The sequence below is a fragment of the Choloepus didactylus genome, chromosome 16, assembly GCF_015220235.1.
Source record: "Choloepus didactylus isolate mChoDid1 chromosome 16, mChoDid1.pri, whole genome shotgun sequence".
In the NCBI taxonomy this organism is placed as follows: Eukaryota; Metazoa; Chordata; class Mammalia; order Pilosa; family Megalonychidae; genus Choloepus; species Choloepus didactylus.
The window spans coordinates 70,810,804-70,824,753 of NC_051322.1; the positions used below are offsets into that span (position 1 = coordinate 70,810,804).

Here is a 13,950-nt window from a genome sequence, read left to right on the forward strand (position 1 = left end):
CTTCCTGGAAACTTCCCGAGGAACTCCTGTTCCTCCAAATGCACTTTGGGGAACATCTGAAAGAGTCTTGATTTCTTAAAACTGTTACAAGCTACACGGGTTGGTGGGAGGAAGGCAGAGCAAGGGGCCCTGAGAAGCTGCCTGGAGGCTCTGATCAGCAGATCTCAGGCCACGCAGGCGGGGACAGGGCCTCACACGGCCGGGATAAGGAGCCATGTGTAGCCACCCAGGCCTGTGTTAAGACTTTTCCAGAAAGAAACAGTCAGACAGACAACAAATGTTTAATTGCAAATGCTTCTGGTATCACTGAGCATATAATACCAATATTAAACGCAAAATACATTTGATATTACTGAGAAAATGCTCTCAAGCTAGTAAAAACTCATAACCAGCTACACACTGCAGGTCATTCAAAAGGGAGAAAGAGCAGACAGATAGATCAGATAGATAGATAGATAGATAACGTGGCAAAATTTAACTACTGGTCAATTAGGGTAAAGAGTATATGGAGAGTGGTTTGTGCTATTCTTTTACTTTTTATGTAAGCTTGAAGTTATTTTAAAGTAAAAATTTGGAAAAAAAAAAGGAAATGCCTGAATTTTAATAGGTTCATTTTTCCGTGACCCTTTAGTGTATCTGTGTGGAGGAGGAGTGGCACTGGAGTACAAGTGAGCAAAGTCTAACCTAAGTGCCATATGCAGGGGTTGTGGGGCTCCGAGGACCTTGCTGTGGGCTCGCTGAGCTCCCTCTGCCCTGCTGCTGAGGCTGTGTGCCCTGGGGTGGGAAATCTAACCTCTCTGAGCCTCCCTGCTCATCTGTGAAATGAAGAGAATACCTTCTCTTGTCTCTCAGAATTTGGGAGAAGATGACATGAGCTCTTGGAGATGGTAAGTGATCCGCCACCTGCAAAGAGCAATATGACTCGGAGGTGACAGGAAAACCAAGGTTGACAAAATGACTCACCAGAAACAGATCCCGGATAAAGAACTTGGCCCTTGTAACTTTGGGGTCCTCTCCTGCATCTGGTGTTGCTGTGGAAATTAAAAAATGAAATTTTAAAGACACACCTCTGTGGAAAAAATAAAAGGAACTAACATTATTGGCCTGCTGTATATTCATAGCATTAAAATGCATGGATGCTCAGGCAAAAACTAAGAGGTAATTTTTTTTCTCCTCTTCTCCCAAATCATTTAATTTTAGTAGTTATAGCTCTGATAAAACTTGCTTCCTTTTTGAGATAACTTCCACTGGAACAAAATGAACACGTCATTGGTGACTGACTAAACCAGACTCCAAAGCCGTCTTTGCCTTCAGAGTCATCCTGACAAGTGGAGGGCACTCGGCCTCGTAGCTGGGAGCCCTGTCCCTCCCTGTGAGCTGCACAAGTTGTGCCCTCAGCTGAGCTGCTTTCCCAGGGGACCCCTCAGCCTTGCCTTCCCCATTCCTTTGATGGGCTCTGCTGTTTGGAGTCCCTGACTGGACACCTGCCCTATTTACCTGCTCCAACTCCAGGTCCTTCTTGGGACATTTCCCCTTACACAGTCTACACTTATGGGCTCATTCTGGTATTTTCTGTGACCTCATGAGATCTGTTCCTACAGTCTTAGGCTACTTGTCGGAGTGTCCTTGTCACTGTCGTCCTTTTCAGTTGCAGCTTCTGTAATGACATGGTCACCCACGAGGGCTCAGGTGAGGCAGGTGGGGCTGGGGAGCTGGCATGGCCCCATGGAGGCGGGAGCCTGCAGAGATGGGCATTTTGGGGGCAGCCCCAAGGAGCTCAGTTAGTGAAGAGGCTGACAGTAGGTGGTGTCTGTGGTCAAAGGGAAAATTAACCTGAGAAAGCACTGCCAGTGACAGGGAGGGCTGCAAGAGCAAGTCAAAAGCAGCACACCTGGAAAGCACACTGCCTGGCCCAGTAAGGTGAATGCTAAGGCTACGTGGAATTTTAATGAGATTCGTGTAGGATTTAACCCTCAGAAAGGAGCCTGGACTTTTAACTTGTTTTGCCTTCAAGTGGGGTGTACTTCAAGGTTAATTGTGGACCCTGCACTGGGATTTCCTTCATACGGAGGGTTGGTGAGAGGAAAAGAAGAGCTAGACCATAAGACTAATTCCCGACTTCTTTTTCTAGGAACAAGGAAAGTAATTAGCAGTAGGGCTTTCTTAAGGGCTCCAATGTGGTTCCGGATTTTCCTATGAATATGCTGCTCTGAGGCCTCTACCATTATAAAAAAAAGGAAATTGAACAGAAGGAGCAAGAAAGTTTAATTACAAACGTTGCATTTAGTTTTTTTTCTTCCTTCATGGCTAATTAAAAGATAAGCCCCCCTGATCGTCACTGAAATTTCTAGGGAAGTTCCTTTTATTCTGCTTCATCTTGTTTGGAATTTAAAATTTAAGAAATGGTGTTATTTTACCTTAAAAGAAAAATCACTCCTACAAGATTCTGGTGAACTTGGTGTACACCAAAAACTAAAGTGTGTCATTTAGTAATAGGGTGACCAGCTGTCCCTGGCTTTAGCACAGAAAGTACCAGGTCCTGGGGACCCCACAGTCTCAGGCAAACTGGGATGGCCAGTCACCCTTACTGGAAATCCCCAACATTGTAGCTAAAAATGCTGAAGACAAGAGCAAAAAAAGAAGGAACAGGAACTGGGCTCAGGAACTGCCTTATGTTCACAATTTCTATCCCTGTGATCTTGAACAAGTTACTTTCCCTCTCTCAGCCTCAGTTTCCCCAGGGAAAAATGAGAAAGCTACAAACTACCACATAGGGTTAGCGTGAGGTTAACTGAGACAGTCTGCGGAAAGAACTTAACAAGAAACCAGCCCCAATGAACACTCGACTGGAGACATGAAAGAGGCAGAAATTACTGCAGCAAATGACTCACATTCACATTCCAAAAGTGCCCTTTCTTCTGCTGCACAGTTTGAATGTAAAGTCCAAAGATGAGATACTATAAATGGGATCCTAAATAGGACTTTTTAATACTCTTGGACTTTAGGATAGGGGCAGTAGAAGAGAGAATTGATTTAAATTAATTGAATTCCTTGGAGTCATCAGAACTGTTTGAATTATAGTTACAGGACTATCGAAAAAAAAAAAGCAAATTATTTTTATTGCTTCATCCAGCAGAAACTTGTTTTGAACTCTTACCATCTTCAGGAACAGTATAATTTGCATACTCTGGGAAATAGTCTTCGATTTTGGATTTCCCTGCCAAGACTTTTTCTGCCAGCATATCCTGTTTGTTCAAGAACAAGATGATAGAAATGGTCCGTAACCACCTGAAAAAGAGAAATAAACATAAATTTCACATACGCTAATCTGGGAAAGTACCTCTTACATAGGAGTTATTAAGTTAAAAGGAGAACACTGTCATCTTCCTGGAAATGTACAGGCTTCCCAATTGTTGGCTCCACCAGAGTCTTAATCCCCCATTCCACATGTAAACAAGACATTCTTACGTGATAAACAAATATAGCTCAGTTAATTCAGCAGTTCAGCACTTTTTAATTCAACCCCTCTTGAGGATTTAAATGCATTGGTACCAAAGCTAAGATGTACTTATGTAATAAATACACTTGGAGTTTTGTGGTGTAATTGACTGATAAAGGGTAAAAAAATTCAAAGGAGAAGAAGTTAAAGAGTTAACAACAAAAAAATACGTGACTCAGAAAGAACTCGATGTGTGGCTGGCTCACTTCCTCCACTTTCTGCCTCCTCCGAACAGATCTTTGTCCTAAAGTTCTTCAGATCTGCAACATGATACTAATCAGATCTAGATTGATTGCACTTTACATGACAAGCAAAAGTAAGGTGGGTTCAGTCGGACTGAAGGTGAACTATGGAAACGTTCTCTGTTTCATTAAATAGAAACTGAGAATGTGCTTAAAACTGGCTTCACTATGCAAATCAGCAAAAGCCTCTGGAAGTTATGTTACTTCAAAGGAATCAGGCTGACTGATGAATATATGAGAATCTAAATAAAAACGAAAAAACATTCTTCTCCCAAACGGAAATAGCTTTAATGTTTACTCTAGTTATAAAATACAAAATTCTGTAAAAACAAATCTTAAATTATAGAAAAAAAAAAACATATATATATAAAAGCAAATGTAATTAATTCCCAGAGACAAGTACTATTAGCAATTTTAACTCTTAGGATTTTTGTCCTCACCCATATTTTTATAAAAATAATGTGACAGTGCTTTTTAATCTGCTCTGTCACTGAACAATATTATGGTCATCTCCCTGTATGAGTTTTTATAAATTTATAACATTTCCTTAATATTCCTTGGTACACCCAGTGTTTCTTCCTGCTCCTCATTCTTTCCCATTAACTGTCTAAATAGTAGAAAATAGAATTCTTGACCAGGAAATACTTTTACTGATTATCTGAACTTTTGCAATGTCAATCTATGTTTGCTCCATTGCATTTATTCCTATTCCCCTTGGTGAAATTTATTCGTAAATGTTTCAGAAGAAACTGATTTTTAACTATATATATGTATGTATGTATTGTGTGTGCATTTTTTTGGGGGTGGGGGGCTAGATATTCCTTTCTAAAATAATCCCTTCTGTTGCCACTTTGCAATCAATACAAGCAATGTCAAACATGATTATGCTGTTACCTTGTACTGTAAGTGGTTTTAGAGATCATCTGGTTATTAATGGATGTTATACACTGGGCCTTCCTAAATTTTAACAGTCAAACAAAACCAGTATTGAACTCTGGATACAATCTTATGCTTTTATAACAGAGATATAAATTTTTTTGACAAAGCACTATTCAAGGAGCACACCACATTTTAAGGATGCCTATACATTAGATGAACTAAAAGAGCTGCCATTTATGGTTTTGGTTTTATCAGTAAGGAAACACGGAGGATTGAATTATGTACCCCAACAAAAGATACCCTCCTAATCTTAACCTGTGTTCCCCTGGGTGTGAACCCATTTGTCAATAGGATCCTTTGAAGATGTAATATCAGTTAAGGTGTGGACTCATTTATGAATAGGGTCCCCTAAAATCCTATTTAGAGGGGGCCCAGTTGAAACTGGATGGGCCTTAATCCTAATAATTGGAGGCTTTTATAAGCAGAAGAAATTCAGACACAGAGAGTCAGAGAAAATCACCCAGAGGTCTGAGACCAAGGACAGCCAGCCCTGATCACCACCTGCCCCGGGAGAAAGTGGTTTGGGACTCCCGGCCTCTGAAAACTGTGAGCTGATAAATGCTTGTGGTTTGAGTCAACCCACTGTGTGTTATTTGTCACAGCAGCCTGGCAAACTAAGGTGGGAAAATATATCAGAAGAATAAAAATGAAAGTGAACTCAGTGGCATTTTTTATAAAAGAAAATTGCAGCCTGGGGGTGAGGCCAAGTTTGCTCTTTCTTATAACCTGTTGTTCCAGATGCTTTCAAAAAGGTCCAGGGATTCCCTGAGCCTGTTGGTGTTGTTATCTTCTCGAATCACCATGTTGTAGCTACTGCAGGCGGCCACGTATATAATAGCAGTGACATCTTGGTGGAAGGAAAGAGAGAAAAGGATGCATTCGGTTAAACACAGTTATTCATGGTGGGATTACAACACAGTTCACACTCAGTTAACTACTCATTTCCAGGGAAGTCATCATTCCATGATTATAGGAATGACGTGAATAAGTTCTGCACGCGTAATTGGGTTGTTTCAGAAACATACAAGGAGCCTGCTAGTGTAGGCAAAAAATAACTGTAAAGTGGGATGCTTAAATTCTTTATTTAGGTTACTCCTATTTAAAGGAGGAGAAAATAATCTTCTAAAAATGCTATATTTTACATAGTAATTAGATTAGAGCACAACTATTTCAGAAAGACTTAAACGCAGCCGTGGTGGTGAGTGTCAGGTTCATCGTCATTTTTCCGGAGAGCATGAACTTACCGTTAAAGCACTGGATCCACTTCCTCCTCTCATCCCTCTGGCCTCCGACATCAAACATGCTGTGAAATGGCAATGGGGAGAGGATGATCTGGTGGTCCTAGGAAGTCTCTGCTCTCCTGGGCTCTGCCACTTTGTGAGCCAGCCGCCGCCACGTGGCTCTGAGCCCGGCTGTGGTGACGGCCTCCAGCCTGCACCGCCACTTTGTGTCTGGGGCTACCAGTGACGGCCTCTCCCCTCGCAGACCCCTCACCCATGAGTCCCCGGGTGGGCGCAGGGTCAGAGAGGGTGTACGAAGCAGCTCGCACAGTGTCCAGGGGCATGCAGGAGGCACTTGACATGTGCAACTGATAACCCAGGTTACCAGGGGCAGGCCTGGGCGTGGGGAACGGGGAGTTCATGCTTAACGGGTACAGTTTCTGTTTGGGGTGATGGCAAAGTTTTGGTGATGGATGGTGGCGATGGTGGCACAACACTGTGAAAATGTAACTGATGCCACTGAATTGCACACTTGAAAGAGGTCAAAATGGGACATTTTATGTTGTATGGATGTTATCACCATAAAAATAAAAATAAAAACCCATAGGAAGGTACAACACAATGAGCGAACCCTAATGTAAACTGTACTGTAGTTAATAATGTAATTATAATAATATTGGCTCATCAGTTGTAGCAAAGTTTCCACACGTACACAAAATGTCAATAATAGGGTATACTGTGTGTGTGCACAGGGTGATGTATGGGAACTGTACTTTCTGCCTGATTTCCTTGTAAACTTCCAATTGCTCTAAAAAATAAAGTATAGTAAAAAATAAAAATAAATGAAGCCGTTATTAATTTCTACTATTTCTTGCTCAGACATTTGGGCCTGAGTCCCAACCAGGGATAGATGCTTCTTCTGACGTGTTCTAGCTTTTCGGACCCTGTGTCTCAACTCCAGTGCTATTTCACACTCGTCTCTTGTGGATCCCTCTTGGGCGCTAGACTCCTCTGCTCAGTGACCTACCGTGGGTCCTTCTCACCTTCCAAATTAAGTGCAAACTGCCCTGCTCAGCCCCCGGTTCTCTGTGCTCTAGCCCAGCCTGGGCGTGCACCCTCAGTTAGGCTGGCTGCTTGCCCCCCATCCTCTGGCCTCCCTCTGCCCTCTCTCCACTGCAGAGGCACTCTCCTCTGTCTCTCGAACCTTCTGCAGTGTCTTGGGTCCTCAGAGTCTTCTCGTCCCTAAACCTATGCAGGCACTTTAGGACCTGTCTATATTTAATCGTCCCGGGCGCACATGCTGATGGTCCCACCAGATCTGAACCCCCATGCTTTGCATACGCCGTGTAGGTACAAGGGAGGTGCTTGGTGAATGCTTAGGAGGTGATTAGCGAAGAACTTTCAAACAAAATCACTGCTGTAGAGTCAAACTTTGCTGTTGCTAGCTCCACTGTGCCAGGGACTTGGCTAAGATGCGTGCAAGACTGCAAACCATGCAAACACCCCATTTTGTGGAGCACCTCTCCAACACTGCAGAGACTTAGCTGGGTTTTATCCCTGTCCTGCGTCCTGGCAGCAGCGTCAGGATGGAGTGCTTTATAAATCAAGATGTGGTTGAGGTGAGCTTTATGTCAACATTAACGTTCTTGAACTTGATAATGGTATTTAAGGCAGTTACATAAGTGAGTATCCTTGTTCTTAGGGTTGTACATGGCAGTATTGTGTGCAAGGAGCATGATGTATACAACCTACTCTCAAAGGTTTAGAAATAGATTGACAGATAGATGGAAGGATGGAGGGATGGATGGATGGACCGACAGATGGATAGCCAGATGGATGGATGACTGGACAGATAGACAGACAATGGATAGAATAATACCACCAATGTGGCAAAATACTAAAAATTGATGGATCTGTGTATCTACGTGGGGGATATGTTGGAGTTCTCTGTATGGGTTTCTATTATTTGTGTAACTGTCTGTGCATGTGATATTAATTCCAAATAAAAAAGTTTAAAAAAAGTAGTTGTAAACCAGCAGTGCACTGAGGAGAGTGCTAGAAGCAGTGGCAACTAAGGACCCCTTGTACCCTAAGCCACATTTCCACCTCCCTACCTGCTCAGTTGAAACAGACCTGCGGCAATATCTCGGGAAGGGGAGAGTCGGTCTAACACCAAGTGCTGGGAAGCACAGCAGATGCCAGAGAGATTCTGGAAGTCACGATGGGCTGAGATGTGAGGGATCCCCGGTAGATGTGTGGGGTTTGGCCAAGCACAGGCCGCCAGGGGAACAGGAAGGACCAGGGTGGAGCTAGGGGATGAGCTGGGATGCAAGCGGGAGGTGTTGGAAGGATGCAGAGGGCAGGTGGGGATGCGGGGGACGGTCTGGGTCACGCAGTGCGGGGCTTGGATGTGGGAGTGCAGAGGAAACGATGGGGCCCCGGAGGAACAGAGGAACAACAGCAGATGACCGACATGAGCAGAGCTACATTTGGCGAGGACTCACTGAGTGGCAGTGGGACGACGGCCTGCAAGGGGTGGGTCAGGAGATGGGAGACCACCGGGCCCCCTACTGGGGTGGGGGGAGAGTAATAGGGTGGGGACTGGGTAACTGCAGGGGGATGGCAAAGAGCACATGGGACAGGGCCTTGTTTATTACTCGGAAGAAAAATGGGGAAAAGAAGTTTATTCGGTGGAGTCTGTCCTGGGTCAACCCAGAAGACCTCACGGGGGACAAAAATGAGTTGCTCATCTCAGTTCTCAAATTGTGCCTAAGTATCCTAAAGGTCAAATGCTGGAAGGAAGGATTGGATGAGACACCTGATCACTACAGGGGCCGCCATATCGACATCCGACATCCGGGGTGAACACAAGGTTCTCCTTCTGGGTGTTCTCACTTGTGCATTATGGTAAGTGGTGAAAAGCAACACTTCAACCCTTTCTAGAGTTTGAAATGCAGCCGCCAGCAATGCACGGTGGGGACGGGGCTCCCTCCTCCCAGTCCTGCGAGCCCTGTGGGCGGCTGCCATGGTTTTTGGGGGGGTCCTTTGACTTCCTGTTAGGAGTGGGCTTCTTTCCCCCACCCGCCTCGGCAGCCAGCCTGAACCTCACACTCACTGGAAGTTCACTTTGTCCACTTGGAATCGAGTCTCGAAAATCCCCGACGTGAGAACTCTGCATCTGAGGAGGTCCTGAAAGCAAGAAAGGGGAAGCCAACAAGGTGCATCATCGTTCTCTTTCCAAATCAAAGCCCCGAATGTGATTAGAATAATCGAGCACTTCAAATAGCATTCAAATAATTCCTTCCAGTTGTAAAAGAAACGATAATAGGTGTTTAACTCAGACAAATGCTCCGTCTCATCCCCCAGAGAAAACCACCATGAATGTGTTGGTTTGGTCCTTAGAGACTTGGTAACTTTGCTTTGTTTTCTTTAAGCATTTTGTTTTTACCATATTTGAGTGCATCTGCCTGTCATGCGCTGACACCCCATCCCGGGACTTGTACCCTGGGGACACTCTCCCCTCTTAGGGTTCTGATGCCACCACCAGAGAGCTTCTAGCTCCCAGCACAGAACCACGTGCACGAGAAGCCAAGCTCAAGAGAAACCCTGCGTTCACAGATCACTGACAGTATGGGCTGGATGCTAGTGGATTCATGATACTCTCCATGATAAGAGATGCTGGGGTAAAATGTATCATCCAAAGTGCATGTCCCCATGGGCTGAGAAAATGGTGCAGTTGGAGAGAGCTGATTCCTCTTGTACATTTGGCAGATACAGGGTTTTCCTGACCACCCAACCCCCCCAGCTATGCTCCTGAAGCAGCCACTTTGCAGCGGTCCTGGAAGACGGAGGTGGGCGGGTGGGGGCCTCCACTGCTCTGCCAGATGATCCTTCTGGGTGTCAGGCTGAGAGGAAGAGGGGCTTCGAGGGAGACAGAAAAGAGAGAGCCTCTGGGGGTGCCTAAGCCCTGAGTCCTCTGGAATACAGTCCTTCTGAGTGGGGACCCTCCTGAGTTCCCTGGAGCTCACTACTCTGGCAGGGGCGTAGGATTAAGAACCGAGCAACTTCAGGGTTCCCCAAGACTCTGTAGATGCCCACAGGGGTGAACGTCTCAGTGGGGGCTCAGATGTGTAGGCGTGCTGTTCACAGATGTGTAGGGGTGCTTCTTCTGGCTCAATGCCAAGGAGAACCTCACGGGCACACCTGGGCCGTGCTGGATCTGACTCCATATGGGGCCCAAAGCAGAATGTGCAGTTTATGAAGCTAAGGGAAGGAAGGGCTTGGCATCTCTGCTGACAGCTCAGGAGGGAGGGCAACTGCTTATTCCTACCTTGCAGATAAAATTTCTTTGATGTTGGCAATTTTGGATACCTAATAAGTTTCGTGTCCTCATACAGGGAGCACAGACCTGGGTAACACACCCCACCTGTGCAGCACAAAGAGTTTTCCAGAAGCAGTTATTTTAAGGATTTTTTCCTCCAGCCTCTTTTAAAATAATCACAGAAAATACCCCGGTTTCAAACCTTTCCAACGGGAGGTCGCGGGCTCCCAGTTACACGTACCTGGTCTGTGGGCGTGTAGTCAACCAGACTGACACTGTCAATTCTCTCCAGGAAGCTGAAAAGGAAACCAGCCCACGTTAGCAAATGTGCCTCGATGTTTGCTTTCTCCTGCAGGATGTCGTATGAGCTCACGGGGACACTCGCACGAGTCCACTGAAGACAGGATTTAGTGCGTTCCGCCAACTCGGGCTCAAGGAGAGAAGCTGGGATAACTTCCCTCTTTCCTTCCTGAATATGTATCTGCCTAGACAACATAAAATCCCTGAACTTAAGATCGAGAGACAAAAGATTGCATCAATATTTTTTTTCCTTCTAACTCTGCTGGGACCATCTTCCCTCTTACCCAAGGCTACGTGGTTGGGGATGGGGGCTACTCTGAAATTGGGAAGGGGCCTGGGCCTCTCTTCCCAGGCTAAGTTAGGAGAAGAAGGTGTTGCAGTGAAAATAAAAACTGCAAAGTGGAAGATGCTCCTCTCGCACAATAAGTTCCTAATGAGATCCAAAAGTTGCGTGTGACGGAGTGTGTATGTGAGTGCTCGCTTGCAAGCAGCCGGAATCGTCCGTGCATACCTGGTGAAGGCTAGTGTGTAAGATCTGATACGTTAGATTTTCCCTAGAAATGCAGGACAAAATAAAGGGAGGGAAAAATAAACCTGAAGGAAAGGAAACTGCGTTGGAGCTGAGTGTAAGATGGCCCCATCCTTGCTATTTCTCAAAACACGTCAAGCTCTTCTCACCTCAGGGGGCCTGCACGCCCTTGCTCACTGCTTGGCCTGAAATGTTCCTCATAGAGTCGGAGCTGGCCCTGCTGACTTTGTCCACTAATTTAACGCAGCCCCCCTGCAACTTCCGTGCTGGCCTGACTTTGTTTTTCCACATCGCCCTCATCACAGCAGGATGTTTTATATTTACTTGGTATCAGTTTATTAGCTGTGGCTTCCATTAGAATGTGAACCCCGAGGGCAGGGTTTTGTCTAGATGTCCCTGTGTCTCCCCAACACCTACAGCAAAGCCCAGTAACTATTTTTGGAATGAATGAATGAATGTCCTCCTCTCCCGCTCCTTCTCCAGCAGCAGAAAGGCAAGGAAGCAACTGGCTGAGATGCTCAACCTGCAACGGAGGTATTTTGTGCAGGTATTTTGTGTGGCACCCCATCTCCGCATGCCCCCCACCTCCCATCTCCACCGACCTTCACTGCAGGCCATTGCCGGCTGTGGGGGCTTGCAGCTATGTACCCCCCAAAAACATGTTCTTAATCTTGATTCACTCCTGTGTGTGTGAACTCATTGTGAATGGGACCTTCTGATGAGGTTACTTCAGTTAAGGTGTGGCCCACCTCAATCAGGATGGGTCTGAATCCTATTACTGGAGGCCTTGCAGGGAAAGCTGCAGAGGGAGAAGCAAACGGGAATAGCCAGAAGCTGGAAGTCAACAGAACTCGGAACAGAAAGGCCAAGATGCTGCCATGTGCACTGCCATGTGGCTGAAAAGCCCGGGACCAAGGATCGCCGGCAGCCAGCCCCAGAACGCCACAGTCTCCAGGGAGAAAGCATCACCTTGACGATGCCTTGATGTTGGACTTCCAGCCTCAAAAACGTGAGCCGATAAATCCCTGTTGTTTCAGCCAACCCACTGCAAGGTATTTGTCTTGGCAGCTAGGAAATGAATACACTGACTTTCAGCAAGAGCAAGAAGGGAGGAAAGATGGGTCCCTTTCTTTTTTCTTTCAATCAATATTTATTGAGCTCCTACTATGTGCCAGGCACTATGGATAAAACTGGTCTCTGCCCTCACGAGAGTCCAGTCTAGTGGGGAAGACAGATATGAGTAAAAAACCGTATCTTCAAATAAATCAGCATGCTCTCTAGGAGGTCACATCCCAACATACTCAAAGCAAACAGGACATGCAGATCTAGAACCCAGGTCCTCCCAGGGACAAGGAAGGTCATCCTTCAGGCCAGCTTATCAGACAGACCTGCGGGTCCCACTGGCCAGGAGGAGAGCTGGGTGGCTCCTGATCCTAGAACACAGAGATCATCTAAGGGGGTCATGTTCATGGGCCCCTTGGCCAAAGACAGAGAAAGTCCCCTTGGTCATCTTAACTCCTTCTTATTGGAAAGTTAAAGATGGCCTGTGGTGGCCTTCCATGGGGTCCTGCCCCGTGTGGGGTCCTGTGTGTGTGTGGGGGGGTCCTGCCTGGTGTGGGGCCCTTCCCTGCCGGCTCAGTCCCTCGTGGCCTCGAGGGAGGTGAGATGGAGAGAGTCAGGGACATATTAACTGCATTCCTGACCACCTGGTGGAAAAGGAGCAAAAGTACCCCGTGTCTGTGATGAAGAGAGCATTTTCTGCACAGTGCCCAGGGGCTGCGCACAGACAAGGGGCAGGACCCCAGCGGGGCGGAGCTGCTCCCCCCAGACCACGCATGCATAACGATTTAATTCAGAAATGGTCCCACCCTATTGACAGAGGATATGCAACACTGAGTGTGACACAGAAAGGAACAGCCTCTGGAAAAGGCCTGGGAGGAACCTTATGTTGACCTAAGAATGAGCTTTAGCTATAGTTAGAGTTCAGGAAGCAACCCATTTAAGACAGGGTAGGTACAAAAGGGGCGCAGGTAGGTGGCGGAACTGATTGAGATCATAATAACTAGTATAAGTAGAAACAATGAAAAACGGTTTAACAAAAAATACCTCTAAAATTCTTGATTAAAGCCAGCCTGTCATCGGAGGTGGTGGGAGTACCTTCCTCAAAGCTATTAAGAGTGAATCTGAGATGCCAGTGACAAAAGGCAAATATGTCAGTTTCTAATGATCTTTCCCCGTCCTTAACACAGGGATGGATATTTAAGTTCCTCCCAGCTCTGGTGTTTAATGATCTAAGTGAGACCTGAGAGGCATCGATGAATAATTTCCAAGAGAATCTTCTAGATTGTCACCGATGCCGGATGGTGTTCGGGGTTCTTGGATTTCAAGTTCATGCAACAAAAGTAAAACACTATTGTATGTTACCACTAATGTGAACACTGTAAAAATGTAAAATAAATGGTTTATATTATAGAATGTAGGGGACCTAGCAATGGACAGCAAATAGTGAAGGGGGAATGATAATCTAATAAGAACAGATAAGTTATGGATGGTAAACTTAATGTTCTGGGAATGCTCAGGAACGACTGTGGTTTGTTAATTTCTGGGGGGTATGGTAGGAACAAGTTTGCAGAAATGTAGTTATTTTAGGTTATTTGTTTTTCTTATTCCTTTGTTGGGTTATAGTCTGTTTATTTTATTGTGGTAGGGTAGAAACATATGGGAAGCAATGTAGTTATTTTAGGTTATACAAAAAAAATTAAAACATGAATGAATATTGCCCCTGAATGTGAATGTGCTCCCCAGTTCTTTGAAAGGCATTAAGGAATACAGGAGAAGGGGCTGCCTCTCTGTCCTGCCAGCCTTTTGCCACGAACTTTGGCTCAATCAGCGTATTTCCA

General features: G+C 45.6%; 1 protein-coding gene across 5 annotated transcripts in view; it reads right to left on the reverse strand.

Annotated features, from left to right (window-relative positions):
* The window catches only part of GNAL (G protein subunit alpha L), a 172,055-nt gene that overhangs the window by 3,758 nt on the left and 154,347 nt on the right, over positions 1 to 13,950 (reverse strand). For all 5 annotated transcript variants that reach the window (XM_037805469.1, XM_037805470.1, XM_037805473.1 and 2 more), the window contains 6 exons: positions 10,463 to 10,517; positions 9,016 to 9,089; positions 5,925 to 5,983; positions 5,407 to 5,527; positions 3,158 to 3,288; positions 964 to 1,031 (listed from right to left, as the gene is read on the reverse strand). In XM_037805469.1, the coding sequence (XP_037661397.1) occupies positions 964 to 1,031; positions 3,158 to 3,288; positions 5,407 to 5,527; positions 5,925 to 5,983; positions 9,016 to 9,089; positions 10,463 to 10,517 (508 nt within the window). The remainder of the gene's footprint in view (positions 1 to 963; positions 1,032 to 3,157; positions 3,289 to 5,406; positions 5,528 to 5,924; positions 5,984 to 9,015; positions 9,090 to 10,462; positions 10,518 to 13,950) is intronic.